This window comes from Mrakia frigida (assembly GCF_051309035.1).
Source record: "Mrakia frigida strain ATCC 22029 unplaced genomic scaffold BDY24scaffold_4, whole genome shotgun sequence".
In the NCBI taxonomy this organism is placed as follows: domain Eukaryota; kingdom Fungi; phylum Basidiomycota; class Tremellomycetes; order Cystofilobasidiales; family Mrakiaceae; genus Mrakia; species Mrakia frigida.
Window position 1 is genome coordinate 589,421 of NW_027481277.1, and position 27,696 is coordinate 617,116.

The 27,696-nt window shown below is 54.4% G+C and overlaps 9 protein-coding genes across 9 annotated transcripts; 7 read left to right on the forward strand and 2 right to left on the reverse strand.

The window, feature by feature from the left end:
- The first annotated feature begins 273 nt into the window (after positions 1–273).
- MED7 (mediator complex subunit MED7) lies at positions 274–2,095 on the forward strand. Its single transcript, XM_076638894.1, has 6 exons — positions 274–672; positions 789–855; positions 953–1,161; positions 1,257–1,330; positions 1,419–1,542; positions 1,653–2,095. The coding sequence occupies exons 1-6, from the start codon at positions 364–366 to the stop codon at positions 1,746–1,748; spliced, it is 879 nt and encodes a 292-aa protein (XP_076499944.1). The 5' UTR covers positions 274–363; the 3' UTR covers positions 1,749–2,095.
- A 131-nt stretch (positions 2,096–2,226) lies between these two features.
- BDY24DRAFT_378232 (SDR family NAD(P)-dependent oxidoreductase) lies at positions 2,227–4,467 on the forward strand. Its single transcript, XM_076638895.1, has 9 exons — positions 2,227–2,276; positions 2,428–2,545; positions 2,643–2,820; positions 2,969–3,105; positions 3,220–3,355; positions 3,535–3,738; positions 3,816–3,930; positions 4,025–4,045; positions 4,184–4,467. Exons 2-9 carry the CDS (start codon positions 2,442–2,444, stop codon positions 4,345–4,347), a joined length of 1,059 nt encoding a protein of 352 aa, XP_076499945.1. The 5' UTR covers positions 2,227–2,276; positions 2,428–2,441; the 3' UTR covers positions 4,348–4,467.
- Positions 4,468–7,541: 3,074 nt separating this feature from the next.
- BDY24DRAFT_336477 (PSP1 family protein) lies at positions 7,542–8,621 on the forward strand (the record flags this gene model as incomplete). The annotated part of the gene is made up of 3 exons (XM_076637240.1): positions 7,542–8,149; positions 8,263–8,370; positions 8,456–8,621. 3 exons carry the CDS (start codon positions 7,542–7,544, stop codon positions 8,619–8,621), a joined length of 882 nt encoding a protein of 293 aa, XP_076499946.1.
- Positions 8,622–9,587: 966 nt separating this feature from the next.
- On the forward strand, positions 9,588–11,381 carry BDY24DRAFT_378236 (uncharacterized protein). Its single transcript, XM_076638896.1, has 4 exons — positions 9,588–9,638; positions 9,734–10,016; positions 10,131–11,089; positions 11,188–11,381. The coding sequence occupies exons 1-4, from the start codon at positions 9,631–9,633 to the stop codon at positions 11,258–11,260; spliced, it is 1,323 nt and encodes a 440-aa protein (XP_076499947.1). The 5' UTR covers positions 9,588–9,630; the 3' UTR covers positions 11,261–11,381.
- A 436-nt stretch (positions 11,382–11,817) lies between these two features.
- On the forward strand, positions 11,818–14,687 carry BDY24DRAFT_378239 (uncharacterized protein). The gene is made up of 16 exons (XM_076638897.1): positions 11,818–11,941; positions 12,053–12,293; positions 12,387–12,597; positions 12,670–12,819; positions 12,914–13,001; positions 13,083–13,201; positions 13,276–13,454; positions 13,529–13,629; positions 13,705–13,721; positions 13,787–13,867; positions 13,937–13,950; positions 14,022–14,037; positions 14,114–14,214; positions 14,283–14,311; positions 14,397–14,485; positions 14,564–14,687. Exons 1-15 carry the CDS (start codon positions 11,842–11,844, stop codon positions 14,465–14,467), a joined length of 1,518 nt encoding a protein of 505 aa, XP_076499948.1. The 5' UTR covers positions 11,818–11,841; the 3' UTR covers positions 14,468–14,485; positions 14,564–14,687.
- A 162-nt stretch (positions 14,688–14,849) lies between these two features.
- BDY24DRAFT_378242 (uncharacterized protein) lies at positions 14,850–15,621 on the forward strand. Its single transcript, XM_076638898.1, has 2 exons — positions 14,850–15,046; positions 15,209–15,621. Exons 1-2 carry the CDS (start codon positions 14,926–14,928, stop codon positions 15,409–15,411), a joined length of 324 nt encoding a protein of 107 aa, XP_076499949.1. The 5' UTR covers positions 14,850–14,925; the 3' UTR covers positions 15,412–15,621.
- Positions 15,622–15,625: 4 nt separating this feature from the next.
- Positions 15,626–21,361, reverse strand: BDY24DRAFT_378245 (uncharacterized protein). The gene is made up of 11 exons (XM_076638899.1): positions 21,288–21,361; positions 19,832–21,041; positions 19,699–19,754; positions 18,628–19,605; positions 18,484–18,546; positions 17,752–18,411; positions 17,520–17,636; positions 17,337–17,440; positions 17,207–17,252; positions 16,698–17,128; positions 15,626–16,618 (listed from the first exon to the last, which is right to left on the reverse strand). The coding sequence occupies exons 2-11, from the start codon at positions 20,925–20,927 to the stop codon at positions 15,898–15,900; spliced, it is 4,272 nt and encodes a 1,423-aa protein (XP_076499950.1). The 5' UTR covers positions 20,928–21,041; positions 21,288–21,361; the 3' UTR covers positions 15,626–15,897.
- Positions 21,362–22,049: 688 nt separating this feature from the next.
- On the forward strand, positions 22,050–25,597 carry BDY24DRAFT_412274 (GH92 family glycosyl hydrolase; the record flags this gene model as incomplete). Its single annotated transcript, XM_076643033.1, has 16 exons — positions 22,050–22,105; positions 22,172–22,230; positions 22,301–22,347; positions 22,417–22,471; positions 22,634–22,813; positions 22,889–23,542; positions 23,642–23,707; positions 23,775–23,871; positions 23,966–23,978; positions 24,130–24,260; positions 24,325–24,412; positions 24,504–24,538; positions 24,611–24,831; positions 24,893–25,053; positions 25,140–25,251; positions 25,338–25,597. The coding sequence occupies 16 exons, from the start codon at positions 22,050–22,052 to the stop codon at positions 25,595–25,597; spliced, it is 2,235 nt and encodes a 744-aa protein (XP_076499951.1).
- Positions 25,598–25,645: 48 nt separating this feature from the next.
- On the reverse strand, positions 25,646–27,526 carry BDY24DRAFT_378249 (uncharacterized protein). Its single transcript, XM_076638900.1, has 7 exons — positions 27,342–27,526; positions 26,711–27,091; positions 26,535–26,592; positions 26,348–26,436; positions 26,187–26,252; positions 25,987–26,093; positions 25,646–25,891 (listed from the first exon to the last, which is right to left on the reverse strand). The coding sequence occupies exons 1-7, from the start codon at positions 27,460–27,462 to the stop codon at positions 25,799–25,801; spliced, it is 915 nt and encodes a 304-aa protein (XP_076499952.1). The 5' UTR covers positions 27,463–27,526; the 3' UTR covers positions 25,646–25,798.
- Between the last annotated feature and the right edge of the window lie 170 nt (positions 27,527–27,696).

A 27,696-nucleotide genomic window follows, 5' to 3' on the forward strand; every position in this document is an offset into this window, starting at 1 on the left:
CCCTTCTTTTTAAGCAAACACTTACCTGGATGAATTATGGGTGCATTCGTCACGAAGAAGGGTCAGCTACAAGTTGTAGAGATCCCGCGAAGCGAGAAGAAGAGGAGGAGTGAAGGAAGGGAAGGAAAGGTCGAGCTCACGGTTTGGAATGAAATGCACAGAGACGCTTCTCGTATACTTCCTTCTACCCAAAACCCTACGAGTGGACCTAGGCAAGCTAAGATGCCTATATAGACGCTGAAGCTAAAGTCCAGAATCCAGATATAAATCGCTGTTTGACGTTGGGAGTCGAGAAAGGGAGGCGAGCTTTCGAGCTGTTTCGTCCTCAACCCTCACCGTTCTCTAGTCTCCCATTTCTTCAGAATGGACGAAAACGAATCAGACGACCTTGCTCTCGGCTCTACCTTCCCTCTACCCCCTCTCCATCACGCTAAATTCACTGATCACAACCTTCGCCTTCTCGCTCTCCTCACCTCCGCCCGTGCGAGCTCGTCTTCCTCCTCCTCCCTTCCTTCCCCAAGCTCGTCCTCGGATCTCAAAGGGAAACAGAGGGAGATTCTCAAAGGTGAGGAGGACATACCTGATTGGGATCTCGAGGTTGAGTTGAAGGAGCCGAGGGTGGATTGGATCGAGGAGAAGGGGGAGTACGAGGTCTTTGGTGCGACCTACTTTGTGAGCTCAACAATCCCTTCCTTCCCTCCTCTTACGTCGCTCCTCGCACCTTCGGAGGGATGTTCTCGCTCGAAACTCCGCCTCACTCCATCTGAACTCATCCTGCCTCAACCTAGATCCCTCAAAGAATACCGGATGTCGAAGGAATGGGAGTGAAACGACTCATCCCAGCGGACACCTCAGGTCCGTCCCTCTCCTTCCTCTCCTCCTCCATCTCCTTTCTCTCGCTCCACCACTCTCGAACGCACACTTATAGATTTCGTCTTCTTTACTTACTCAGATCCCAAACCTCATCTCCTCACGCTCCTTCACTCGCTGCTTCACACCAATCTCCTCCTCCTGTCCGCTCTCACCAACCCACCTCCCCTCCCGCCTCAATCCGAAGAAGAGGAGCAGAACTACCAGACAGTGGCAGGTCCGTACGTCGCCCGAATGGCTGATATAGGAGTCAACATGATGGCTGGAGTCAACGCTCTCAGAGGGGTCCAGGTCAGTCGTAGCGTCCAGTTGGAGGAAACTCAGGCGAGTCGAGCTCGACGTCTCGAGAGCGAGAGCTGATCCTTCGCCTGCTTGGATGCGACCAGGCTCGAGCAACTCTGGAACAGATGATGACTTCTCAGTTAGAGAGACGAAGAGAGGAGACGAAGGAGATCAAGAGGTGAGCCTGTGTCGCCCTTCCTCCTCCAAATTGTTTCACGCGTTTGGCTGATCGTTTCCTTTCCGTCCTTCCTCGTCTCGATTCTCAGGAAATGCTCTGAGCTGGCTCAGACTCTCGCTACTCTTCGACAGTCGCTACCCTCTCCGCCCTCGATATCCATGGAAGTTGATGCTGCTCCAGCTATCCCGGTCCCTCCTCCGACGACGTCGAACGTGAGTCTGCTCCGCTTCCTGTTTCCCTCTTCTCTGCCTGCTTCCCCCTGGTTTGATTCTCGAGCACCAAAGGCTGACCCCCCTTCTTTTTCTCTCTCGAACTTCATCAGCGACTCGAGCCTTCGAGCGAACTTGCGACCTCGGAGAAGAGCAGAACGAGGATCGAACGTGAACAGGGACTTTGGGCTTCGCTGGACGAGATCTGATGTCCGCTCCGACAGGAAGCCTCTCTTGTACTGTAAGAAGGCCTCTTAGAGAACGACGTTCTGGTTTTGCGGATGGGCTCACTTCTGAGAAGAAAAGAGTGGTACGAAACGGACGGGAGGAAGTGGAAGCTAGAGTTTCGACAGGATGGTTCTCTCACCTCAGCAGTGTTAGCGTCAGTAGGAGCCTTTTGTTTTGGCATACCGAAAACTTTATCGCAGAACAACGCAGGGCAGGGAGAGTGATGGAGGAAGCGAGGGTGAGCTCGAACTCGGACTCGTCGGCTCGGCAGCCGCTGGGACAGAGCGGCTTCAGATTTTCTGGCCAATTTTTCCTCAAGCAGAGTAAGGTAACGAAGCTATCTTCTGATTCTCCTCGCAATTTTTGCCTCTCAGAAATGAGGGTGAGTTCTCGCAGGGGAAATGACGACTGACTCTGCAGGGACGGCCAATCGTCCTTCCTTTTCTCTTTCAGCTCCTAACCACAACACCCTTCTCGACCCCCTCCCCCCCCTTCCTTCTTCTCAGATCGTCAGTTCCCTCCCCTTGAGTTTATGCTCCGTCGGTTTCCTCGACCGTCCTCTTCCTCGTCGCTCACTTCACTTCTCGTTCCTTCGTCCATCTCCCTCCAATCTCCCGCCGTGGCTTTCCCCTTGATCTCCTCCTCGTCCCTGCCCTCCAGCTGCCTCCCCCAAGATGCCCTTCTCAACGATTCAAAGACAGATCATAGACGAACAAGGACAGGCTGTCTCTTTCGGTCCTATCGGTCCAGGAAGAGTTGCAGTGGTCACTGGAGCGGCGTGAGCTTCACCTCCTTCCCAATCTCCTCCCTCCTCTTCGTTCGACAGAAACAGCTGAAGCTGAATCGTTTCTTGTCCTCTGTTTTTTTTTTCTCAGCTCTGGGATTGGACTGGCCGCTGCTCAAGTCCTCGCACGTCAAGGAATGAAGCTCGCTCTTTGCGACATTAATCTCGAGCTCTTAGAGAGGGTCGGAAAGGAGATTGTGGACGACGTCTTTGCAGGCGATTCGAGTAGTGTCATCCTCATGAAGGTTGATGTGAGCAAGTTCGAGGAGGTGAGTAGTAGCGTTCTCTCCAGCTCTAGTTCAAGAATTTTCTTCGTATCAAGGTTGAGCTTAGGCTTGTGGAATCGAAGAGAGAGAGATTGCGAGAGAGCTGACCTCCACCTTCCCTCCCTCTCCCTCGTTTCCCCCACCCTTCAAGATGGTAGCCTTCCGAGAAAAGGTCCTCGATCAGTTTGGAGAGGTCAACGTCCTCATGCTCAACGCTGCCGTCTTCGTGGGAGGAGGAACTTTCGCCGACAACTTGCCTGTTTGGAGGAAGATGATCGACGTGAATCTGTGCGTCTTTCTTTCCTCCCTCCTCTCTCTAGTTCTCTAGCGGATCCTCTTTAGCTTAGCCTTGGCTCGAGCCTGTCGTGAGAGCTGACTTAATTGTTGATTCGCTCTCTGTAGGTTCGGAGTCATCAACGGAACCCAAGCCTTCGTCCCCTTCCTTCAGAACCAGGAGAACGACTCCGTTGTCATCGTAACTGGATCGAAGCAGGGGATCACTGGACCTCCTGGAAATGCTGCTTACAACGTATCGAAGGTGAGTACCTTTCCAGCTTAGTGGGAAGGAGGGAGGGGAAGAAGGAGACGACCGAAGAGGAGGAGAGAAGAAGTCGACGCGTCGCTTTAGATCGAGAAGCCGTCAAAGAAAAGACCGAGAGAGGAGGACTCTGGTACCTATTCTGACTCGATCGTTGACTCCTTCTACTTCCTTTCTAGGCCGCCGTCAAGATGCTCACCGAACAACTCGCCTGCGAGCTTCGAGAAGCTCACTCGAACTGTTCCGCTCATCTCTTCGTCCCCGGCTGGGTCCACACCGGAGCTGGAGGACCTGAATCCGCTGCCGGAGAGAAGCCAGCTGGAGCTTGGACTGCGAAGGAGACGGTTGCTTACATGCTCGAGAAGCTCGAAAAGGGAGATTTCGTGAGTTGGGTCTTCGACGCGTCGTTTTCGTCGAACCTCGCCCCACTGACGTCGAACCTTCTTTACAACGACCACAGTACATCGTCTGCCCTGACAACGAGACGAGCGAGGACATGGACAAGCTCCGAATGGCCTGGGGAGCGTCTGACCTGTTGTTGAATCGACCAGCGTTGAGCAGATGGCATCCTGAGTGTGAGTTGCAGCTTTCTTCCTTGCTCTACGCGATGTTGAAAGCTTGGATTTCCAAGCTGACTTCTCGCTTCTATCTCTTCGTTTCCTTCCACAGACAAGCGAAAGTTCGAAGAATGTGCGTTTCCCTGTTCCCCTTCTCCCTCCTCCTTCCGTCCGCTGTCCTTTTCGAAACTCCCGCTGACGCTCTCTCTACTTCCTCAATCTCTTCCTACTCAACCCTCCCTTCCATCTCTCGCTTCCAACCTCTCCTCAGACATGCGAGAAGGACTCAACCCTGCTGCCCCGGGTCGATCTCGCTCTCGAGGACGCGGAGGAGACGGCTACCTTACTCCCTCAGGCGAGCGAGCCGACAGCGCTTACTTTGGAGGAGCCGAGGTTGAGATCAGAGATGGAGGGAGGAGGACGCCTGCTGAATAGTGAGGGAGAGGGAGAGGGACGAGGTAGGAGGGAGGGCGACGACGCGTTCAAGGAGGAGGAACGAAGGAAATTCGTTCGTAGTGATTTTCTGAAACGATTATGTTATAAAGTCTAGAAGTACCACGTTCAGTTGCAGTTAAGAGAGGTCTACTAGAGAAGGGGAGTCCTAGGAGCTGTTTTTCAGAGAGGGAGATTCAAAAAACGGGTCAGGCGACCGACCCGAATCAGCTCCTTCTCTCCTCTCCCTCGACTCGTTCTTCTCGTTTCCTCCTCCCAACTCCCTCTTGCCATCTTTCCCTTCCTTCCGTTCTCGGTTTCTTTCTCTCGTTTAATAGAAGCAACGTGAGTTCACCATTGGAGGCGATGGATTGGGATCCCGTTGGGGGAAACCGAAGCGGGGCAAAGGGAGGGAGGGAGGGAGAGCGGAAGGTCGCAGAGAGAGAGAGCCTCCTTCCTTCGTTCGTTCTTCTTCTTCTTTGTTAACTAACCTCAACGCTCTCTCTCTCTCTTCCATCCTAACCAGGCCCTATAGATCACGTCCCCCTCTCTCTTTGCTTCTACCATCCCCGTACGACTTCACTCGCTCCTCCCATCCATCCATCCATCCATCCAACACCCGTCGTCCCTTCCATCTCTCCCTCCAGGACGAGTGCGCGCTTTTGAACTCGTCCCCGACAGGTTATGATAGAACCTTCAGACTTGTTACTACCATCTGATATCTTTGTGAGTTCCAATTAGACTTGCTTTGTTAATGGAAGGGAAGGAGGAAGGAACAGGGAGAGGGAAGAGAGGGAAAGGTGGAACCGACCTTGCTCTCGCTCTCGCTCTCGTCTCTCCTCTCTTCTTCCTTCCTTGAACGGTTCAAGGAAGAAAAGAGAGAGCTCGGTCACGCGAGCATACATCCCTCTCTCTTTCGAACCTTTCTTGGCAGCATACATCTACTCCTTTTGGGTATGAATTCAATCCTCTGCTGACCTCTGCTTCTCCCTGTTTCTCTTTGTCTTTTTCCTTTCAAGGCTCCTACCCCTCCGCCTTCGTCTCCAAGTTCCTACTCGTCCTCCCTCCCTTCCCTGCCACCTTCTTACCCTTCGTCCTACTCGATACTCAACCCTCTCACCGGAAAATCAACCTCGCCTAAACCGTTCCCTCCTCCAGGATCCACGCCTTCCTCGAGACTCTTTCAATCCTCAACCATCCCCATCTCCTCCTCTTCCAACTTTCACCACCCTCCTCCTCCTCCTCCTCCTTCCTCGTCCTCTACCGACCCGAGAATCGCAAACAACTTCCACTCGAGATCCATGTCTCACAGTAGCAACAACAACAACAACAACAGCAATCAAGGAGGAGGAGGAGGACGAGAGAGGGAAGGAGGAGGAGCGAGATCGTCTTCTCGAGGTCCAGCCCCACCACCCGTCTCGTCGGCAGAGAGTCGTTCGCCTTGGTCCTCTCATCACCACGTCGGAACCATCGGATCAGGCTCCCCTCAAGCAGCTCGAGCACCCAGTTTCAACCCTCAATCCTCCACCTCTCCCAACCCTCCTTCCCGACCTCACTCGCCTCCTCACGCTCCTCCCGGAACGTCGAGATCGAGATCTCAGTCGCTCGCTACCGCTGGACTTCGACCTGGTTTCCAAGGCATGACGAGCTACCAAAGCAGCAGCGGGAACAACGGTGGGATGCCTTCCCTCAGTGGTCATCACGGACACGATCCTTGGGCTGGGTCGAACGCTTCGGGAGGAGGAGCCGTGTTCGACGACGACGAGGAGGAGCAGGAAGCGTCGAGAGGAGGAGGAGGTCGAAGGCAGCAGCAGCAGCAGCAGCACGAGGAGGACGATGGGTATGGAGGGAGAAGGAAGGCTGGTGGTGGTGTGCCTAGTAGTGGAGTAGGAGACACGGATATGAGCAACATGGTGAGCTTCACCTTTCCCTTCCTTCCTCTCCCTTTTTCTCGTTGGCCGCGCGCGACGGACGACGAGTTTCTGACCTCTTCCTCTTTCCTTTCCTTTCGTTCCTGGTTCAACCAGTCTCCCTTCACTCGAGATCTCCAAGAAATCCTGTCCGAAACCCCCGTCTTCCAACTCCCCGTCCCCATCTCTTCCTCCAACAACCCAACCCACCCGTCTCGGTTCGACGAGTTCGGATTCGGACGAGGATCTCACTCCGGCTACGGCTTCGCTGAGAACGGAGGAGGGATCCTCGGCTTTGGACTCTCCTCGGGAGAGAAGGGAGATCGAAGTGGGACAGGGAGCAGGAGGCACAGTGTTTCGATCGTAGGGAGGAGAGGAGCGGACGGGAGAGGAACGGGAGGAGGAGCTCCTGGGACGATGTCGAACACTTCTGGAGGGTTCGCTGGCTCTGGGAACGGGTACGGGAGTGGATGGGGAGGAGGGTTCGGCGGAGCTGGGAGAGGAGGGTTCTCGGATGAGGATCTGGCGACGAGTCTCGACAACGCTCTCAACCTCAACCTCGACGACGAAGGAGGAGGAAGCAGGAACCGAGAATCGTCTTCGTCCTACCTCGATCAGCACTACCACGTCCCTTCTTCTTCGGCTCCTTACCAGCATCCTTCGTCCTTGCCCATCTTCGGACCTTCCTCCCCTTCGTCCTTCACCAACTTCAACCACGGCCACCCCGCGTCGTTCCTCCCTCCTTCGTCCTCCCTTCGACCAGGAATCCCCTTCCCCGAACGACCTCAGTCGAAATCCCGCTCGGCCAGCTTCGGAGGAGAACCCATCCACGCGGGAGCTTGGGGATCGTCAGCGTTCGAGGACGACGACGAGATCGACGAGTTGAGAGGGAGAGGAAGGATGGAGAACCCTTCGTCCGTCGGGAGCGGGAGGGCAGAGAGGTCCATCTCGAGAGGTCTGCCGACGCTTTCGAGTCTCGGGAGAGGATCGCCTTTCGCTCAACACCAGCAACAGCAACAGCAGCAGCAGCAGCAATTGTTCTCGAGCGGACCACCGCCTCAACAACAAGGAGGAGGAGGTTACTACCCTTACTCGTCCCAACCTCAGCCTCCTCAACCTCGCCACGACTTCCGACCTCCTCCTCCTCCTGGACCGTTCGGAGGAGGAGCCTACAACCCTTACTCCCAAGGAGGTCTTCCTTCACCCATCGGAGCTCCTCCTCACCACCATCAGCAGCAGCAGCAACAGCCCAACTTCCCTCCTCCTCAATCAGCTTCGTTCGACCGAATGCGAGGAGCCTCCCCTTTCAACCCTCTCGGCTCCCGTCTTCCTCCTCCCCAACAGCAATCTCCTACCTCTCCCTTCCCAGCCTTCTACCCTCAACACCCTCATCCTCCTCAACAACAACAACAGCAGCACCAACGCCATCCCTCCGCCGGATCCCCTTCCTCCCCACCCCAAGGTCCCTCCCTCACCGAACTCGGAAAGGGACTCCCGCTCTCCGCCGTCCCTACCACCACCCCGCTCTACATCGTCGAGTTCAAAGCCGGACGAACGGATCTGTTCTACTGCCCCGATCCGACTCAGCTGCTCACGACGGGAGATCTGGTCATCGTCGAGGCCGACCGAGGGAAGGATCTGGGAAAGATCGTGAACGATTCGATCACGCTGGACGAGGTGAAGAGGTTTCAGGAGCAGCAGGCTGAGCTGGCGTTCTTGGCGCAGCAGGTTGGATTGGGTGGGCAAGGGAGTGGAGGAGGAGGAGGGGGTGCTGGTGGTGCGGGAGGAGGAGGAGGAGGAGCGGTGGGAGTTGTGAACAGTGTGACGGTGAGAGGGTTGACGAAGGAGATTATGCCGAAGAGGATCTATTCGAAGGCTATGCCTTTGGATGCTCAGTGAGTCCCGCTTCTCTGTTTTTTCGAGGTGGGAGGGGAGTGGGAAGGGAGGGAGGCGAAGACGCGTCGACCGAAACTGACCTTTTCGTGCTTTCGTTTTCGTTTGCGCCCAGACTCCTCCTCCTCAAGATGCAAGACGAAGCCAAGGCGCTTGCTCTCTGTCAGCAGAAGGTCAAGCAGAAGAAGTTGCCGATGGAGGTCGTCGATGCCGAGTACCAGTGGTGAGTCGATTCGGCTCTCGTTGTCGGTCCGTGCTTCGCGTCTCGAACAAACCGCTGATGGTCTTTGCTTTGTGGTTTCGATTAGGGATCGACGTAAACTCGTCTTCTACTTTGTCGCTTCGACTCGGATCGACTTCAGGGAGCTCGTGAGAGAACTGTTCAGGCATTTCAAGACGAGGATTTGTGGGTCGTCGTCTCTTCTCTTCTCCTCTTCCTTTTCTTTCTTTCTTTCAACCTCGAACCCGAGCTGACTATCTTGTCCCTCTCCTTTCCATGTTCTCCCTTGTTCCTTCGTTCGTCGTCGTGATGCAGGGATGGCCTGTCTCGGCGGCGTCTCGGGAGGAGGAGCTGGAGGAGGACCCAACGACGCAGCAGCTCCAGGCCCAGGTCCCTCGTCTCAGCAACAACAACAACAGCAGCAGCAGCTTCAGCAGTAGATGCGGGATCCCTTTCCAACAACCCAACGACTGAAACGAAACTACGAACGTCTTCCTTCCCTTCTTCTTTTCTCTTTCTCACCTCCGTTTGTTTTCGCCTCGCTTTCCTTCTTGCTTCTTTTTTTGTACCTCACCCCCCATCTCATCTCGTAGCTCTCGACCTTCTCTCACATCCCTCCTTCTCATCTTCTGTAGTATACGTTCCCCTCTTTCTGTTCTGAATCGAACCTCACGATCTCCCTCGCTTCGTTTCTTTCGTTCTGCCTCCCTCCCATCCGTCTCGCCCCGATCTCCTTTCTTCGTCCTTGTATATCTTGCCCCTCTTCCCTTTACGTATTGGCCTCCTCTTGAAACGTATATTACCTACCCATCTTACTTTACCTACTTACCTTCTCGATCTCTTCGTTTAATCTAAGTCTCGTTTGTTTCGTGCTTCGCGTTGTGTAACTGTAGGGAGTGTGGGGGGTGGTTGGCGGTGAATATAAATGGCTTTGCTTTCTTCTCTTTGCTGTGCTATGTTTGGGGGTGGGATGGGATGGGGTGGGTGGGTTGGAGGAAGAGAAGGAGAGGGAGGGAAGAGAACAGAGGCGACGCGTCGACTCGAAGCGATCCCTCGGCGACTCTCTGATGGAGAGACGGTCCGCTTGAACGCTTCTTGAACTCGATCTATGGAATCTGTGAGAAGAGCGAGAGAACTGATGTGTGGGGTTACTAACCGTCTCGTTTTGCCTCCGCTTTCGAGCGAGAGTGAGCTTCGATTTCTGAAATCGCGGCCTTCCTTCCTTCCAACCATCACCATCTCTCTCCTTCGCATCTTCTCGTCATGATTCGGTAGGTCCCTTTCCTTTTCCTCCTCTGTCCAGCCTTGTCTCCTGAATCTTAATCTCATCCTCGTTCTCGATTTTGATGCGTCTACATCATTACAGCTCCTTCGGCGACCTCTCCCTCGACTCCCCTTCACCTCCCTCCATCTCTCGAGTCCCACCCGAGATCTGGCTCAAGATCTTCAACCTCTCTACCAACACACCTGTTCCTTACGAGAAGTTCTATCCCGCCATTAAGAAGATCGAGTCGAGGTTGGGCAAACAAAACAAGAAGTTGCAGGCGGCAGGGGACAAGAAGAGGCTAGCGGAGATTCAATCTCTCGACGGACCTTTCGCCGTTCCAGCGAACATGAAGGCCTTTGCTTTGGTTTCGAAGGAGTGGAATGTGAGTTCAGCTGGGACGGGAGAGGGAGGAAGGAGATCGAAAAAAAGGCAGGAAGGTCGGAGATACTGTACATACGTGTTGCTGACCTTTTTTTTCCTCCCTTTCGTCTTACAGTCGTACGCTACTCCCATCCTCTATCGATTCATCACCCTCCGAAGCTTCAAACAGACCATCGCCTTTATCAAAACCCTCCAATCCGACCTTACGCTCGGTCATCACGTCCGCGAACTCGAACTGGACGTCTCTGAAAAGGTCGAAGCTCGACTTTGGAAACCGTCCTCCAATCCGTCCAACCTCACCCTCGGAACCCTCTTCGAACTCCTCCCCAACTTCAGAGCCATCTCCGGAGGTCCCGTCTACGGAGCAGATTTCCAAGCTCCCCAGCTCCTCGCAGCTTTCTACATCCTTCAAGTTCGAACCCCCCTCCTCGCTCTTCACGACGTCGAGATCTCGGAAAACAACTACCTCCTCTTCACGCAAGCGATGACCCGACTCTCCTCCTCCCTCCAAACCATTCGACTCGCCGTCACTCACTTCGACGCTCCTTCTTCCCTCCCGATCGAAGCCATCGAGCGAACGTCGTTCCCCAACCTCCACACCCTCATCGTCGAGCTCGTCGGCTGCCACCGGATGTCGTTCCTCCGTCAAGAAGGAGATCGCTCTCCCTTCTTCTTCGATCTCCTCTCCCACTGGACCTTCCCGTCGCTTCGAGCAGTGGAATTCTGGCTCTGTTGCAGCGGAAGAGAAGTCGACCCCTCCGACTTCTTCGTTCGAAACGGTCGAAGGATCGAGGAACTCACTTGGAACCATCGAACCTGGAGACCTGCCTTCCTCGATCACGCTCATCTCCTTCCAGAGCTCAAGATGCTCGGCTGTGGTCCCTTCGAGGTCGTCACTCCGGACGCGGACGAGCTCAGGAACTTGGGTCGCGTCGAGACGTTGGTCGTGAGCGAGGACATCTTGGGTGCGTCGTTCGGGAAGGGGTTCTTCGAGAGGGTGGATAAGACGACGATGGCTGGGTTGAAGACGGTGGTGTTGAAGCCGACCGATTCGATCAAGGAGTTGAAGAGGAGGTGAGTACTGATCTGTTTTTTTTTCTCTCTCTTCGTTCGAGCGCAACCTGGAGCTGACGGTTCGGGTCTTTGTTGTTTCAAACGGGAACTCGTAAAAGGATGCCAAAGTGGAGGAAGAAGCTTGAGGCTGATGGGGTCAGGTACTTGGAGCTTGAGGGAGGTGAGAGGTGAGGGGAGGAGTTGGGCTCGACGCGTTTTCGAACGTTGTGCTTTTCCTCCTTGGTCGTTCGGAGTTTGACTCGTGAATCTTTGTCTCCTATGTAGTCTCTTTGCCTTTGCTAATAACTCATGCATTTCACGCCTTGATTCGCCCTTCGCCTTTGAGGAACGACGTCAAAGTCCACTGAGAGCAAGAGTGAGAGGTCGTCACACTCGACGCGTCGAGTTCGACCAACGCGGAAACCGACGACGTTTGAGGATCAGACCAAAGTGTCGAGATTCACTGCTTCAGTTTTGGTTCTTGAGGGTAGAACGAGCATATAGAAAAGCTAAACAGGGACGCGGCTGGCCCGTTGTGCTACGACGTCCTTTCTCCGGTTGCTACAACTTCCGTTTCCTCTTCCAAGAATCATAGGGATGATCCCTCGTTGTTAATATAGTAGGTTCGAGTCTCTTCTCAAGTAGATGTTTGATCCTCTCTCCGATTTTTAGTTTTTCTTGGAATCCTGACTGAGGAAGACGAGGGCGAACCGAGCGATTCGAAAGGCTCTCCCCTTCGTCCCCTTCAACTTCCGCCCACTCTACTCCTCCACATGTCGATTGGACCAGCTTCATGTCTTAGACCATCGCTCAAGGGACTGGGAAACATATCTACAGCTTCCAAAGCTCTCAAATCAGCTCGGGTTAGCTCATGTGCGTTGTCCTTCCTTCCGAGGGCTGAAGTGTTGAGCTCGACTTCTCCTTCCCTCCGTTCCTTCTGAGCTCTGAAAGCTGACTTCTTGCTCCGACCTTGATATTTCTCAGGTTCTCAGACTCGTCAAGTCTATAACTCTCCATCCCACCAACATCCTACTCCCTCAGGCTTCTCAACTCGTCTGCGATCTTGCCATCGTTCCTCCTCCTCCTCCTCCTCCTCCTTCATCAGCCTTCGATCCTCCTCGTCGTCGTCTCTTCCTCCATCACCCATCTCCCTCGAGACCTCAACCTCGTCTATCACTCCCGTAACCAACATACCTCTCAATGGAGTCATTTTCTACGAGGGCTCGTTCGTCCTTCCCTTTCAAGCTCTTGATTTTCCGCTTCCAGCCTCGATCGAGCTCACCCCCTTGCGCTCCTCCCCCTCCGTTTCTGTCTCCAGAGCATCAACACCGTACGAGCTCAAGCACGAAACAGGAGGTCACTACACCTGTACCTGCAGTTCTTTCACCTACCAAAACGTCACTCTCCCCAAACGGACGTGCAAGCATCTGAAGGAAGTTCTTGGAGAGTCGTTCGAGTGGGAGAGGACGGGTGGGTGGCCTGAGAAAGGCACGAAGTTGAAGAAGGAGAAGGTGGTGAAGACGAAGAAGGTCGGTAGCTATCTAAACGGGTAGTCTCGTTTCCTGAGAGGCGGCTGACCTCAAGCTTTGAGTCTGGTTCAGGTCACTAAACCGTCAACCGACGCGTCGCCTTCGACTTTGGACGATGCTCTTCCACTTCCCACTCGTACACCACCCAAACTGCTACTCGCTCAAAGCTACAAGTTCGACGGATCAGGTCCTGACCCAACTGGGTACTGGATGAGCGAGAAGGTTCGTCTGTTCTCCTTCCCTTCGCCTCGACGCGTTTAGCCTTCACCTTCGATACTGACGTTCTTCATCCTCTTCATTCACCTTCGACACCCAGCTCGATGGTATTCGAGGATACTGGGATGGAAAAACTCTCGTCTCTCGTATCGGAAACGTCTTTCCTGCTCCCGACTGGTTCTTGAACAGTCTGTCCCGTCCCTCTTTCCTTTTTTCTCCCACTCTCTGCGTTCTTGCGCTGATCACTTTTCTTCGACCGCTACACCCAGAGTTTCCGAAGGATCTGGATCTCGATGGAGAGATCTACCTCGGCAGAGGAGCCTTTTCGGAAGCCAGCAGCATCGTTCGATCCTACAACTCTCCTCGTTGGAACGAGCTCACCTACAAGGTCGGTCTGTTTTCCTCCTCCCTTCTTCGAGGCTCATTAAACCGCTCATCACCTGCGTTCGGGTTTCTTGACAGGCCTTCGATATTCCCTCCTCAACCCGACCCTTCGAAGAACGTCTCGCCCTCCTTCATGAACGATTCGGAGCGCCGACCGGATCTCTATTCGGCGGAGGCGAGAACTCGTACTACGGGAAATTGGAAGGGAGACGAGACAGTGTTATAGAAGTCTTGGAGCATGTGCGATGCGAGGGAAGGTGAGCAGCCTGACTTATCTCCCTCGAGCTCCACGCGCAGGCTGACTCCTTTCCCCTTCGTTTTTTCTTTCCAGGGAGCACGTCGCTGAGATGCTGGAGGAGACTCAGCGTGTGGAGGGAGAGGGGTTGATGCTTCGAAAGCCGAAGAGTCTTTATAAGAGGACGAGATCGACTGGTGAGTTTCAAGACGAAGGGGATGAAGAACGAGAAGTGAACGACGCGTCTGACTCTTGTTTTGCTTCGTTCCCAGATCTCCTCAAAGTCAAAGTGAGTCTTCCATTGTACCTTCGAACATGTTGCATCTCTGTACTCACTCGTTTCACTCCTCGCAGACCTTCTTCGACGCGGAAGCGCTCTTGATTTCGTACGTCGACGGAAAGGGAAAGTACACGGGAATCACAGGTTCTTTGAAGGTCAGTTTCATCCGTCGTCGTCTTCACGTACTCCGAAGCTAACACGACGTCTCGTTTCATCCCTCGCAGTGCGAAATGGCGTGGTGAGTCTTCTTTCTCTTCCGTCCCGCCTCGTCGCGTCTGACCTTCTCTGCTCTCTCCTCTCCTCCTTCAGTGGTAGCACCTTCAGCGTAAATTGATCAATTTAACCATTATGCTTCTCTCGATCTAAGCTTCTCTGACCTCTCTCCATCGTTTCCTCTGCAGGTCGGATCAGGAATGACGGATGTCGATCGGAAGAACCCTCCTCCCATCGGATCGCTCATCTCGTACAGGTTCTTTGAGCTCTCGAAGACAGGGATCCCCAGGTCAGTACGAGCCATTTGTCGAATCTTTCCTGAACGAGCACCGACTTGACCTCTTCTCACTTCCACAGATTCCCGACGTTCGTTGGAATTGCTGTTGGTTCGTTTCCCGTCTCTCTTCTTCTCCTCTTCAAACTCCCCTTCGACCCTCACTGATCGAAAGGTCTTACGTTTGATTTCTGCAGACAAAACTGGACCTAAGGACGCTGAGGTTCCCGTCCACAGGATCGCGAGCGCCGAAGGGAAGGAGATATGAACTCGCCAGCGCTGATGGGTGAGCTGCTGATTCTCGAACGTCCTGCCTCTTTTCTCTCGAACACCGGCTGACCGACTTCCCTCGTTCTCATCATAGCAGCGCCTTTGCCTGGTTGACTCCGGTCCGCTGCTATCTCGCTCGACGAGAGAGAGGGCTAGGCCAAAGGAAGACGCGTCGACCCTTGTTTTGCTTTTGGATCTTGATGCCCTTCCTTCTCGTATCGCACCTTTCTCCTCCGCACAAAGATAAAGAGCCCTCACAGAACATTCACTTTCCTAGCAAAAACTTCTTCTGAGACGCGTCGTGAAGAAAAAAACACTGCGCTCTCAGCTCGTGCCTCCTCCTCCTCACCGGTGACTTCGAATCGAGCTCACCTCCAACGGCCAACATCGACTCCCAACCAACCCACTCTTCCCTCCAAACCTCTACCTACCCAGCCCCTCAGCTCCCAACCTAAAATGACCTTTCCCCATCGCCCTCCTCCCCCTGGTCTTCGACGATTCTTCTGGCGTCAACGGATCTGGTTTGAGGCGACCTTTGGACTGGCCATGCTCGATACCTGGGAGATCATCATGGTTTGTGAGTAGCTCCGCTTCGCTCCGTCGGATCTTCAGGATCTCTGTAGAGCTCTAATATGTGGGAGGAAGGACAGGAGCGAGTCTCGATTGAAACCAAAGAGAAAAGGACGAAGCTGACGTCCCTCCTCCTTCCTTCCTCCTTCTTCCCTTCTTTCCCTCTCAGACTCGATCCTCCTCTTCTTCACGTCCTTCCTCCTCCTTTCGATCTACTACTACCTCCCCACCCACGTATCGTTCCTCCGTCGTCGAGCGGCCTACTACATCACCGGAGACGAGTCGTCGTCCCTGCTCGGAGAGGCGGGAGCGAGACTCTTGCTGGATCTGTTTTCGGGATCGAAGGAGGTACCAGGGAAGTCGGAGCTGTAGAGTGGAAGAGAGAGGCTGGACCTTTCGTCTTCTGTTCGAGACTGGGAAGAGAGGATTGAGGAAGAGGGCGGGAGAGGGAGGAGGAGGAAAGGGAAGGGAGAAGGAGGACTTCAGCCCGAGCTCACTCCTCGACGAGTTTTATTGATATACTACACCTACTAATAACTACGCTTCGATCGATACCAGCTTTATCTTGCACTCTTTCGATTCGAGACTGGAGAGGGGTTCATAAATCGTTAAAGAAGACTGGTGGGAAGCAAGAGACAAGGGAGAACGGGGTGACGCGAAGTTGAAAGAGCGAAATCTCGTCGAAGCTGGTAGGAGAAGAAGACGAAAACAGAGACTAAGGAAGACGTAAGAAAAAAAAGTAGAGAGGTGGTGCGAAGAGTGATAGCGGGTGGCACGTGAGATAGACGACAAAGAAGAAAGACAAAAACGGACGCAACGTAAGATCAAACCAAAACAACTCCTCCTCCTCCCTTTTCCTCAGACCAACGTCGCCCCCGAGACCATGTTGGCGTACTCCTCTCCCAGCGTGTTCTCCGAGTCCCAAGGGACTGCAGGTTCGAAGACGAGAGGAAGAGGAGCGACCGATCCTTCTCGGAACGACGACGACGACGCGGCTTCTTCTTTTCCATCGTTGATGTCCTCCATGCGTTGATCGGGAGTCGTGAGATTCGTGGATTGAGGAGAGTAGGAGCCTTGTTCCCCGCTCGAGTAGAGAAGGGACGGGAGAGGCGCGTCGGGGTTGGGAAGGGAGGAGGGTGTCGACGTGAGCGGGAAGAGGGCGAGGGAGTTGGACGTCGAAGCCAAGGGTGAGGATGGGAAGAGGTGGTTGTGTTGGTGGAATTCTGAGAGGTAGGGTACCATATCGTCGTCGTTGGGTTCCCATTTGATCCTCGTTCCCTCGCTCGTCAACTCCGAGAAGGTCTTCGAGGTGGGGAGGGATAGCTTCGTGGGCGATTCGATTCGATTGGCCGAGAGTTGTTGGAAGGTTGAAGGTGCTAGTGGGATGAGGGGTTCTGGGTCGTCTTCCTCTTCTTCACCTTCGTCGGTAGGTAGATGAGGGTAGAGGAAGGAAGGGACGTCCTCGAGGTGATGCGAGACCTGTTCCTCTCCTGCATCGTCGACGACGAGGACCTCCTGTTCCGGTTCTGGTTCTGGTTCCTCGGGATCGGAGTGGTAAGATTCGACTGTTTCTCCGTCGCTGAAAAGAAGGGGAAGAGAGAAGAAGAAGAAGTCAGAACGAGGAGGGGAAACGACGCGACTTGGAAGGAAGGACTCACGAATCAACCGTCTTCCCTTTCCCCTTCCCAGGTCCATCTCCACCCACGAGTGAAGCCAGATCTACCTCAGTATCTCCACCCTTCAACCTTCCATAAAGCCTTCCAGGTCTCTCCGACTCCTCCCTTGTCGTCCTCGTGTTCCTCCCCTCCGTCGACTCCCTGTTCTCTTTCTTCCCATGTTTCTCCTGTATCCTCGTCGACGCCGCATCGAGCATGTCCTGCGTGTCCCTCGATCCCTCCAGCATTGACCAAGCAGCTTGACCTCCAGCTTCCTCGACCTTGCTGTCCAAGAAGGCCTGAATCGAAGTCCCAGGAGACACCGCTCCGGCGAGGAGGTGTCTGATCTGAACTCCCCGGAAGGCCCCAGCTCGCCCTCGGTACCCTTTCCTGTTAAGGCAGAAGGAGCAGTTGCAGTAGTTGTTGCAGGAGGGCTGCCAATACGGAAAGGAAAGGAAGGTTCAGCTCTCGTCTCACGAGTTCATACTCTCTCGTCTGCTCCTCCTACTCACACAGCTGTAGGTCTGGAGATCCATATCGTCCAAGGTCAAGCCGTATCTGGAGGAAGGGAGGAAAGGAAAACGAGTCAGTCTAGATTTCGTTGAAAGCTCCTGAAAGAACGCGTCGAACGAAGGGACCGACCTCGAAATAAGACAAGGTTTGCAGTATCGGTTTCCACAGTCGATGCAGGAAGCCTTGGGATGGAGGGTTCCTCGTCGGCACTGGTGACAGGCGGTGGCTCCAGGCTTGAAAAGGAAGGAAGAGGATTTGCCGTTAGCACAACTCGAGAACGATTTAAAAGAAAAGGAGCGAAATGGACCTTACAGCGAGGAGAGCATATCTCGGGGTGTTCGACTGTCGTCGAGCTTTGGGCTTGGATCCGGCTGATGTAGGGACGTGAGGAGGAAGAGTGAAGGTCGAGGTGGAAGCGAAGCTCGTGTTCTGAAGTGGCGAGGAGTCGAAGAAGAGCAGTCGAGTATACATAGTCGAGCTCGTCAGTAAACCACTCGTCCTGTTCTACTCTACGTGGATAAGGTGTGAATCGGACCGCACTCACGTTCTCGTCGTACTCGTCCTCGCCGTGGAACGCCTTCTTCTTCCTGGTCCTCTGAACCCTCGAGACCTCCGTCCTCTCTCCCGCCTCCTCGTCAACCTCCATCGATTCTCTTCCCTCCTCACTCCTCCCCGTGGAAGTGCTGAGCGACTTCTTCCCTGGCCGATCCTTGAAGGCTCCTCTCGAGAAGGGTTGGAAGAGCACGACTTCTCCGTCGTCTTCGTCGTCGTTCGAGTCGAGGGCTGAAGCGTTGATCTCCTCGGTGGGCTGCTTCTGCTTCTCCTCCGGCTCCTCCTCGACCTCCATGGGCGACGGTCCTTCCTCGACGACCTCCTCGGTGCACGTCGACGAGACGAGACCGGCGTAAGGGACGAGTTCGGTGTATCCAGTTTCCTGGTGGGTGACGAGAGAGTATCGAGTTTCGTCGATTGGCGTTCCTCGAAGATCCGTTCGAAGGTAGTGGTCCTGGACGGGGAGGAGGCGAATCGAAAGCTCCTTGCTGACTCGGATTTCGACGACAGCGATGGAGGTAGGGCGTGACCTCTGGCTGGCGGCAAGCGATTTGGGTCGGGAGGGTGGGTCGTAGGCGGAAGGGGAGAGTGGGGACAGAATGATGAGCTCGGATGAGTCGCTGTCTTGAGAGGTGGAGGATCGAGGAGGGTTCTAAGAAGAAAAGCGGGAGGGATCAGTCAAGAATCTGGATTGAAGGAGAGGCGAGGAGAGGGCGAGACGCACCTGTGTCTGAATCTCTGCCTTGTCCGTGTCGTCCTCGTACGAAGAGTCAGATTGAGGAGCACGCTGAGGAAAAGGAACCCAAAGAAGCGTCAGCCACATCGTTAGAGAGCAATGAACAGATGAGATAGGACTTGTTGAACTGACCTTCAAGCTCTCCCTCTTCTTCGTCTTCCTCGAGTACGTCGCCGTCCCCTTCCCCTTCCTGCTCCTCTCCCGCATGCGAAAACCCTGCTGTTCCTCGAAGTCCGAATCCATGTTGGCATCTTCCTCTCCGTCCACGTCGACGTAGGCATCCTGGTCCTCATCGTAGTCGTCGCTCTCCTCGTCGTCTCCCTCGTCCTTGGTCTCCGACGAACTCCTCGACCTTCTCGAACGAGGTCGACTTCCAGAAGGCTTCTTCTCCTCCTCCTCCTCCGTCACCACCTCGACGAGGACGGCTTTCCCTTTCCCTTTAGCCTTCCTGATGCGAAGAAGATCGGCCTCCTTCTCCTTCTCTTCCTCCTTCTCGACGACGACGACCTCTCGTCCCTTCCCCTTCTCTCTCCTCCTTCGATCTCGTTCGGCGTGCTCGGGAAGCTGAGGGATGAGGACATAGGCGAAGCGGGCACCTTCGACTGCTCTGGATGCTGATACGGTCGAGCTGGCGTCGCTGTGGTCGTCGAGTGGAGGAGAGACGGACGCGCCTCGAGCTTGAGGTTGAGCTGGAACCGATTTTCTTCGAGGAGGTCGAGCGGGGATGGTGATTGAGGTTGGTATCGAGGAGGATGAGGCGACAGCATTTCGAGGTGGTTTGGAGTTGGAGACGGTCGAGGAGGACTGGGAGGGAAGCGTGATTCGTCGTTTGGAGGAGGAAGGCTGAGGGTGGTCGAGGGTGAGGGTGGAAGATGACGCGACGGTGAGTCGACGTTTGGCCGTTGACGGCCTCGTGGAGTAGACCTTTGTCGGCGAGAGAGGACGCTTGTTCGAGGAGGGAGGAGGTGAAGATGTTGACGATCTTGCTGGTGATTCCTCGGTGTCGTCGTCTGGGCTCCCGAAGCGAAGGATCTGCTCGACTGTACATCGAGGACTTGGAATTCGTTTGGGAGGTACGTAGGCGGGTGGGTGAACGAGGAAGGTAGGGTACTGAGGGTTCGAAGAAGAAACAGGCTCAAGGTCAGCTTTCTGCGAAGGACGGGAGCTCAGAAGACAGAGAGGAAGAGATCGAAAGGAACTGACAAGGTGCTTCATCGTCATGACCTGATCCGTCCACTCGTTGATATCATCGAAATCGTCTGCGAAAGACGAAAGCAGTTCGAGGGAAGAATCAGCTCTCAGGTACCGATGCGAGAAAGAAACCCAAGCGACCCACCCTCCAAACGCATCTGCCTCTCCTCCTCCTCGATAGCCTCCAGTCGTCGAAACTCTAACTCCTCCGGACTCAGCTCCGACTCGACCTCAAGGTACTGATCTTCCATCTCTTCCTCGCCCTCTTCTTCTTCGTCTGCATCCTCCTGATCCAACTTCGCAACATCCTCTTCCTCGTCGTCCTCCATGGCTCCCTCATCTCCAACATCCCGAGCTTCCGACGCGTCCCCATCCGATCCGATCGACGACATTGAAGAGGAACCACTCGAGACACAGATGGCCGCTTCGATGGCTTTCTTGATGCTAGCCGCCGTCGAGAAAGACGCGACCTGGGTCTCGAGGTCGTCGGAGCCGGAAGGAGAGGCTGGCTTGAGACCGAGTGCAGAGTGGGTGTCGTTGGATTTGGGAGTAGGGTACGGCTGGTTGTTGCTGGAGTAGGATGAAGAGGAAGAAGCGACGCGTTGCGTGGGTTGGGCGGGAGGATAGGAAGGGCGGAGGGAGGAGGAGAGGTTGAGCTTGATTGAGAGTCGATTGAGGGAGGAGGAAGAGGAGGAAGCGACGGCTGAGGTTGACAGTTTTGATGAAGATGGAAGGGTAGAGGGTCCGTTTGGGATGGGGTTGGAGAGAGAGCGTCGAGTTGATCGAGAGGGTCCAGGTTGAGAGGAGGTCGACGGTCGAGGTGTCTCGGAGAGGGGAGCTGGCCTTCCTCCCTCCTCCTCCCCTCCTTCCCTCTCTTCCCCTCTGGCCAGACTCTCTCTCCTCTCGGCTGCCGCTGAACCTCCTGCACCTTGTTGGGAAGATGGTCTCGACGAGCTTGATCTTCTCGAGCTGCTCCTATCCTGCGAAGCTGATCGTTCCTGAGTCCAAGCGGAGGACGGGGAGGCAGAGGAGACCGTATCTGCTGCTGAGAGCCTCGAGTGACGAGTGGTTCGGGTAGAGGAGTGTTGATGTTGGTGTTCTGTATGCTGATCTGGCTCTGGGTTGAAAGGAGGTTCTGATGATCGATTGTTGTCGGAGGGAGGAGGAAGTTTGGATGCAGACGGCGAGGGAGGAGGAGTGATTCGACCTTTGCCCTTCGACGGATTCTTCGGTTTGACCATCGTCCACGAGGGAGAGAGGGGAAAGGAGAGAAGCTCGTATGCTGGAGCTCAAGTCGGACTTCTGTGTGGTGCCAGGCGAGGGAGTTGGGAGATGGGAGGAAGGAGGGCGTGGAGCTGGAGGAAGGAACCGAGGGAAGAGGTCAGCTCTCCTTCTCCTTCTCTTGCCGTTCCACTGGACTCTATGACCCTATATACAGCCCCACAAGCTTTCTCAGGATAGATTCCATCTCCTTTCCAAAGGTCGTGACTCTGGAAAGAAGGGGAGGGAGAACCAGAGTGGGAGGTCGCCTCGCCCTTCCTTCCCTTGAGCTCCCTCGCCTTTTAGACTCTCGTATATCTTCTGTTCTGCATTGGACTCACATCTCTGAACCCTTATACGCGCTTGACGAGAGGTAGCTTGAGGTCGAGCTGTATGGAGGGAAGGGGAGGAGGTGGTCGTTGAGTACAAAGAAGCCCTCCCTCCTCCTCGGCGTCAGGCACGGAGTCTTCAAGCAGTCTCAAAAACCATCTCAGACCAGAATGTTCTTTGATCGTACCCTTGACCTTTGAGGAGGAGAAATATCTCAACCAAAAAAAAAGAGAGCCCTCTGAACATGTCCCGAAGAGAGACCCGGCGACGCGAGCTCGAAGCTCAACTTCTCCTTCCTTCTTCTCTTAAAGCTTCAACCCTCACCAACAAAAGAATCAACTCTTCTCGGTCCAATCTCTATCACTTCACAGGATTTCAATCCACTCTGATCTCGTCAACAACACCAGAAGCTCCAAGCTCTCCGCTTTCCCTGCTCAATCGTCGAGCTTGCCTTCCCCGGATCAAAGCGAGATCGTTCCGTTCTCGTTCACTCCTCCATCTCTATGATGGTCAGCAGCTCTTCCTTGTCGTACCGAACGTCTGCAGTCAGCTGAAATACTTTCCTCTAGACTCCTACCAGGTCTTCACGATGGATGCTCTTGTCCGGTGCCCTCGTTCTCTTCGGCCTCCTCTTCAGCCTCCTCCTTCCCTCGACCTCACCAGCATCCCTCTCCCAGCTTCTCGAGATGAAACCAACCCTCTTCACCTTCACTGGGAGCTTTTTACTCGTGTCTCACCTACTAAGATGGTCAAATGGAGCTTCTTCGATTGCGATGGAGGACGAGTCGATGGAATGGTGGTCGGGCGACGTCGTCGAACTCATCGACCCGTACGATCTTTCCATTCCTTCTCCGTGGGGTTAGATATACTGAACTCGATGTTTGAAACTATTCAGCACCGTGGGAACTGGAGGTGACACTCCCAACGGATCTGGAGGCATGATTCCATCGACAGGTTGGTTCTTCCTCCCTCCCCGTCTCATTCGACTCCTCTTTCAACTGACGAACATCTCATTACCCGACAGCACCTCCCTTTGCCATGACGAGATGGACAGCTCAGACTAGGGAGAACGTGAGTGCTCTTTCCGCTTCAAGCTGTCTCGTCGAAACCGACTCGTCTCCCATCGTTCCTCTTCCTCAGTTCGTCTCCTCGACACCTTACAACCAGACGGATTCCTGTATACACGGGTTTCAAGGTGTGTAGAGGGAACTACATCATCTCTCGACTTACAGCTGACTCGGATTCGTTCTTCCCTCGACAGGCACCCATCAGCCAGGCGAGTCTCTCTTCTCTCCGCTCGAGTCGCGTCTTCTTCTTCTTCTGACGCGACGGCGACTTCTCTGTCCGCTTTGAAAAGCCATCTGGATGGGAGAATCTGGTCAGGTTGTCGTGCATGCTGGTCTGGGAGAGGTCAAACCAGCTTTCAAGGACCGGGGACTTCCCTTTTCACACTCGAACGAGACTCTGTCGGCGACGTCGTACAAGGTCGAGATGGACGCCGGAAATGGAAGCTGGATCACTGGAGAGCATGCCTCGAGTACGTAGAGCTTGCGTCGCAAGTCTCACCTCCCGTCGTTCAACTGACAATCTATGCCGAACGCGTCTTCTTCAGCTTCCCGCGTCGGTCATCTTCGCTACACCTTCCATCCGTCCTCCTCTTCCCTCACACCCTACATCCTCTTCCAGTCGACCCGTAAAACAATCATCACCTCTGATCCAACCAACATCACCTCAGTTTTGGGAGGAACCCTCTCCATCTCTCCTTCCTCGAACCCTCAATCCCTCTCCGGTTCGAATCCAGAACGACAAGACTCGATCCTCGTCCCAACTCTCCCCGCCAGCTCCTTCTCAACCTACTACCACGCTCGTTTCTCTCTCCCCTTTACTTCCTGGGGAACCTCCAACGGGCCCTCTCTCCATCCAAACTCAACATCCCTCACCTCAGGCGACGAGGTCTCTGGTTGGGTCGCCTTCCCTCCTGGGACGAAGCAGGTTGAGGTTTGGGTTGGAACGAGTTTCATCTCGGAGGGACAGGCGAAGAGGAATCTCGAGACGGAGGTTGGAGCGAAGGGGAGGACGCTGGAGGAGACGGAGAGGGAGACGAGGGGAGCTTGGAGGGAGAAGTTGGAGAGGATCAAGTTTGGAGGGAAGGGAGGGAAGGACGGGTGGGAGAGAGGTGGGAAGTGGGAACGAGTGTTTTATACTGGATTCTGGCATTCGCTGCAGTACCCGTACGAGGTGTCAGAGGAAGGGAGGTATTACTCCGGTGAGTTTCGAGACGAGGCGAGACGAGGAGGGAGTCGTCGAAGCGTGGAAGATCATTGCTCACTCTTTTTCCTCTCTTTCGGCCTTCTTTCCGCTTCAGGATACGACGACACTGTTCATGACGGAATCAGTTACTCAGGCTACTCTATCTGGGATACCTATCGAGGTTCGTTTTGAGAAACGCGTCTGTGATCTCCCGTCCTCGAACTGATTCTCTTCCCTCTTTCTTACAGCCGAGTGGCCTTGGCTCATCCTCTTCGCTCCCGAGAGAGTCTCCGGAATGATCACCTCTATGCTACAAGACTATCAGGAAGGAGGCTGGTTGCCGATGTGAGCTGTTCTCTTGAGTCACGTCGTCCTCTCTACGAAAGAGCATCGACGCTGACTCTCTCTCGCCCGCATCTTCGCTCTTCGACTGCTCCAGGTGGAAGAATATCGTGTAAGCGTTGTTTCTTTCTTCTTCTAAGACCTCAACTGACTCGCCTCTCTCTTACTACCACAGTGAAACGAACATCATGGCGCGTTTTCCGCCGTTCGTTATCCTCCCCTCGTTGGCGGCTGATTTAGCATTTTTGTCCTTCCTTCCAGGTCGGAACACACGCAGATTCTCTCATCGCCTCGGCAGTCACTCGAAACGTCACTGGATTCGATCTCCATCTCGCCTTTGAGGCTGTCAAGAAAGACTCCAACGTCCCTCCCTTCGACGACGAGTCGACGTTGTGAGTTCTTTGCTCTTCTTCGCCTCCCTTTTGGTCTAATCTTTGATAAGTTTCTTGGCGATAGATACGCCGATCGAGAAGAATGGACGGATCAGGAGGTCAGGGCAGGACTGACGCTGTACAAAGCGAAGGGTTTCGTTGGAGCAGACGAGGTGCGTTCAGCTCGATTTGACGAGAGATCCTTGCCTCTCGCCCCTTTCTTTCGCCAGACTGACGAACCTCTCTCTCCTTTTTGGTTTGAAGCATACTGAAGCTGGCTCTCGTACACTGGCCTACGCGTTCGTCTTCCAACTCTCTCCGCGTTCGACGCGTCGTTCTCGAGCTGACTTTTCTCCTTTCCTTTCCTCCAGCTACGACGACTACGCCGTATCTCTCATCGCTCAAACTGCAGGTCACCCCGAAGATGCTGCCTTCTACCTCAACCGCTCTCAGTCGTATCGAACGATCTTCAACTCGGAAACGAGCTTTATGGAAGCGAGATGGGCGAATGGAAGCTGGGCGGGACGAGAAGAGGGTTGGACAGAGGGAGACGAATGGGCCTACACGTTCGACGTCTGTCACGATATCGCTGGTGCGTTCGAAGCTATCCATCTTCAGAGACTCACAGCTGACCCTCGTGATGGTTCGCACAGGTCTCGTCGAGCTGAAGGGAGGGAAGAAGTCGTTCATCCAGTTTCTCGACGAGCACTTCGATAGCGGTCACAACGATCACACCAACGAACCTTCTCACCACATCCCCTACCTGTACTCTATAGCTGGATCTCCCTCTCGTTCTGCTGAGCGAGTTCGACAGGTACGCTACGCTTCTTCTCATCGCCGTTTTGTTCGCGTTTGTTTCGTTCGCGTTTCTTTCGACTGACGGTTCGTTGCTCCTTGCAGGTTGCCGTGGAGGAAGGAAACTACGGTCTGGGACCCGAGGGACTGCTAGGAAACGAGGACTGTGGACAAATGTCTGCATGGTTCCTTTTCTCCTCCCTCGGATTCTATTCAGGTCAGTTGCTCGTCTCTCTTCCTCGTCCCTCTCTCGTTCTGACGACCCTTTCCTCCTCCTCCTCCTCCTCCTCCTCCTCTTTCCAGTCGACGCTGCCTCGTCAGAGTACATCATCGCCTCCCCTCTCTTCCCAGACATCACCATCCTCTTCCCAAACCTACACGGACCCGACATCAAGCTCCGGATCCTCGCAGAAGGAGCTCACGAACGACCCTACGTCGCGTCGGTCTCGATCAACGGCAGAGAACTCAAAGGACCTCGCCTTCAGCACTCAGATTTGGTGGGAGGAGGGGAGATTGTGTTCGTGATGTCGAAGGAGCCTACGAGCTGGGGGGAGAGTGGTTGAGGAGATGGGATGATGCCTTTACGAAACGAACTGAAGGAACGACGACGACTAGAAAATTAACGACATCAATCTGAAAATCTCTCTCTCTCTCTCCTTCCAACCTTCCTCCTCCTTCGAACAACCTCTCCTCCCCGATGCCTCCGTCCATCAGCAATCGGGCCACGTCCTCCCGACGATCTCTCCTCTTCGAACAGGAACGCTTTATTGACCGAGGATAGGTCGAGACTCGGCGTCGTCGTCGAGTCGAATGCCTCGCTCTCCGAAGATGTAGTTGTTGAGCTTGGCCTTCCAGATCTGATCGAAACGAACAACAAGGCACGAGAGGAAACAGAATCAGCGAGAGTCGTCGATTTGAACGACGGAAAGAGGGAGGGGAACGGAAGACGAACGTGATCGTTTCCTCGAGACTTCTCAAGAAGGGCGATAGCGAGAAGTCCGACCATAGCAAGGAGGTTGAGAACGAATCCGGACCAGGCGAAAGCGAGGAGGGCGGGCTCTGGGAGATTCCGAAACGGCGAACGACGGATGGAGAAGAGCTGATCAGTTCGAGTTTTCGCACGGGAGAGGAAGACGAGAGAGAGAAACTCACTCCTCCAAGTATCTCGAGTACACTCGTCGAGAAGTCGAGCCTCCTTGGTGGCGAGGAAAGCGACGACTTGATGATGATCGAAAGAGAAAGGGAGCGACGCGTTGTCGGGAGATCAGCTTTGGGGTTCGAAGAGATGAACGGAGGAGAAGAAAGAGTCGTACCAGCCCAAGCGAGAAGGAGAATCTCCACGACGACGAGCTCGAACCAGAACTGGCTGAGGAAGGTCGAGTAGGCAGTGGGGAAGAAGAAGCTGCATTCCGAAAGACAGAAAGAAAGGGAAAAAGATCGACGCGTCGAGCAAGGTCAGCTCTCTTCTCCGACTTCTCAGAGAAGCGATGCAGAACTCACAGCAAAGAGAGAACAAGGGTCGAGGAGACGAGACCAGCGACGGCAATGTAGGTGAGGCCTGCAAGACAGAAACATGGGGGCAGGGAAGGAAGCGAGTTGCTTAGCATGGGGGCATCGACGTTCTCGATCGACTCGAGAACAATGATGATGAAGGGAGGGTGTTTCTTTCAACTCACGAGCTTTGTTCGTCTTACAGTAAGTCCAGGTTCCTCCAGGCTCAGGGAACGACGAAGGGTGAGGTCGGCCGTGGTGTCCAGTAGGACTAGCCTTCCAGCTCGTCTTTGAGATTCCCGTCTCCTTGGTCTTGGTCGACGAAGCTGAAGCTGAAGCAGAAGCAGAAGCTCGCGAGGTAGCAGCAACAGAGCTGGAAGCCTTGGACTTGTAGGACGAGACGACTCCTCCAGTGGAAGAAGGGGAGGGGGAGTGCTGCTTGTGGGTGTGGGTTTGGGTGGGGAAGACGATGGAGGTGAGGTCGATGGAGGTCTTCCTGGCGAAGAGAGCTTGATCTTGACCGTGAGCGAGGGTGATAGCTTCGTCGGGGTGGTACTTGGGCTGACCTGAAAAGGAAAGAAGAAAATAAAAGGGGAAGAAGAGAGAGGACGAAGAAGTCAGAGATGGGAAGCTTGAACCGAGGTGCCGGCTCGAGATGATTCGACGACGAGAGCTCGAAAGGAACTGACCCTGGAAAAGCACAGAGCATAAAGAATCAAGAAGAGGCGAGTCAGCTCAGCTCTAAGCCAGCAGAAAGAAACGCAAGGGTGGGAGGAGAAAAAGGAAAGGACGACGAAGAAGAAGAACAAGAGCTCACTCGAACGACGCCGAACTTCAACGAGGAAACGATCAGTCCGATGGAGGAGACAAGAAGTAGGGTGTAGAGAACCGCTCGGGTAACCTTGATCGCAGGGGACCACGAAGAGTTGTAGGCCATCTTGCTGAAAGAAAAAAGGGAGAAGGGGGATGTGTTAGAAGAGGAAAGAAAGACGGACTTCCCCCGGCCCCTTCGACAATCGTCTTCCTTATGACGAGTTCTTTTCCCGTCACGGGAGTGCGCTAAAATTCCAGTAGAGAAGGGAAAATCTTCTCGGAGGCTGTTGGAGAAGATGAGAAGAGGAGAAAGGGCGAGCTAGAGGTGAGGGAAGCAAGCTGAGACGGTTCGACGCGC

What these genes read in the sequence shown, in the direction of transcription:
- BDY24DRAFT_378239 (XM_076638897.1), top strand. Translation starts at nt 11,842, where the DNA reads ATGTCGATTGGACCAGCTTCATGTCTTAGACCATCGCTCAAGGGACTG. An exon ending in GGTACTGGATGAGCGAGAAG is followed by an intron (nt 12,820 to 12,913) that starts GTTCGTCTGTTC and finishes TTCGACACCCAG; the next exon opens with CTCGATGGTATTCGAGGATA. An exon ending in GTTCGTTGGAATTGCTGTTG is followed by an intron (nt 14,312 to 14,396) that starts GTTCGTTTCCCG and finishes TGATTTCTGCAG; the next exon opens with ACAAAACTGGACCTAAGGAC.
- BDY24DRAFT_378232 (XM_076638895.1), top strand. Translation starts at nt 2,442, where the DNA reads ATGCCCTTCTCAACGATTCAAAGACAGATCATAGACGAACAAGGACAG. An exon ending in AAGATGATCGACGTGAATCT is followed by an intron (nt 3,106 to 3,219) that starts GTGCGTCTTTCT and finishes CGCTCTCTGTAG; the next exon opens with GTTCGGAGTCATCAACGGAA. An exon ending in CTGCTTACAACGTATCGAAG is followed by an intron (nt 3,356 to 3,534) that starts GTGAGTACCTTT and finishes CTTCCTTTCTAG; the next exon opens with GCCGCCGTCAAGATGCTCAC.
- BDY24DRAFT_378236 (XM_076638896.1), top strand. An exon ending in TGGTTTCGAAGGAGTGGAAT is followed by an intron (nt 10,017 to 10,130) that starts GTGAGTTCAGCT and finishes TTCGTCTTACAG; the next exon opens with TCGTACGCTACTCCCATCCT. An exon ending in ATCAAGGAGTTGAAGAGGAG is followed by an intron (nt 11,090 to 11,187) that starts GTGAGTACTGAT and finishes AACTCGTAAAAG; the next exon opens with GATGCCAAAGTGGAGGAAGA.
- BDY24DRAFT_378245 (XM_076638899.1), bottom strand. Translation starts at nt 20,927, where the DNA reads ATGGTCAAACCGAAGAATCCGTCGAAGGGCAAAGGTCGAATCACTCCT. An exon ending in AGAAGAGGGAGAGCTTGAAG is followed by an intron (nt 18,547 to 18,627) that starts GTCAGTTCAACA and finishes CCTTTTCCTCAG; the next exon opens with CGTGCTCCTCAATCTGACTC. An exon ending in AAAGGGAAGACGGTTGATTC is followed by an intron (nt 16,619 to 16,697) that starts GTGAGTCCTTCC and finishes CCTTCTTTTCAG; the next exon opens with CGACGGAGAAACAGTCGAAT.
- MED7 (XM_076638894.1), top strand. Translation starts at nt 364, where the DNA reads ATGGACGAAAACGAATCAGACGACCTTGCTCTCGGCTCTACCTTCCCT. An exon ending in ACGCTCTCAGAGGGGTCCAG is followed by an intron (nt 1,162 to 1,256) that starts GTCAGTCGTAGC and finishes GGATGCGACCAG; the next exon opens with GCTCGAGCAACTCTGGAACA. An exon ending in GAGACGAAGGAGATCAAGAG is followed by an intron (nt 1,331 to 1,418) that starts GTGAGCCTGTGT and finishes CTCGATTCTCAG; the next exon opens with GAAATGCTCTGAGCTGGCTC.
- BDY24DRAFT_378249 (XM_076638900.1), bottom strand. Translation starts at nt 27,462, where the DNA reads ATGGCCTACAACTCTTCGTGGTCCCCTGCGATCAAGGTTACCCGAGCG. An exon ending in TCTCCTTCTCGCTTGGGCTG is followed by an intron (nt 26,253 to 26,347) that starts GTACGACTCTTT and finishes ATCATCATCAAG; the next exon opens with TCGTCGCTTTCCTCGCCACC. An exon ending in AGTCTCGAGGAAACGATCAC is followed by an intron (nt 25,892 to 25,986) that starts GTTCGTCTTCCG and finishes CGTTTCGATCAG; the next exon opens with ATCTGGAAGGCCAAGCTCAA.
- BDY24DRAFT_378242 (XM_076638898.1), top strand. Translation starts at nt 14,926, where the DNA reads ATGACCTTTCCCCATCGCCCTCCTCCCCCTGGTCTTCGACGATTCTTC. An exon ending in CTGGGAGATCATCATGGTTT is followed by an intron (nt 15,047 to 15,208) that starts GTGAGTAGCTCC and finishes TTTCCCTCTCAG; the next exon opens with ACTCGATCCTCCTCTTCTTC.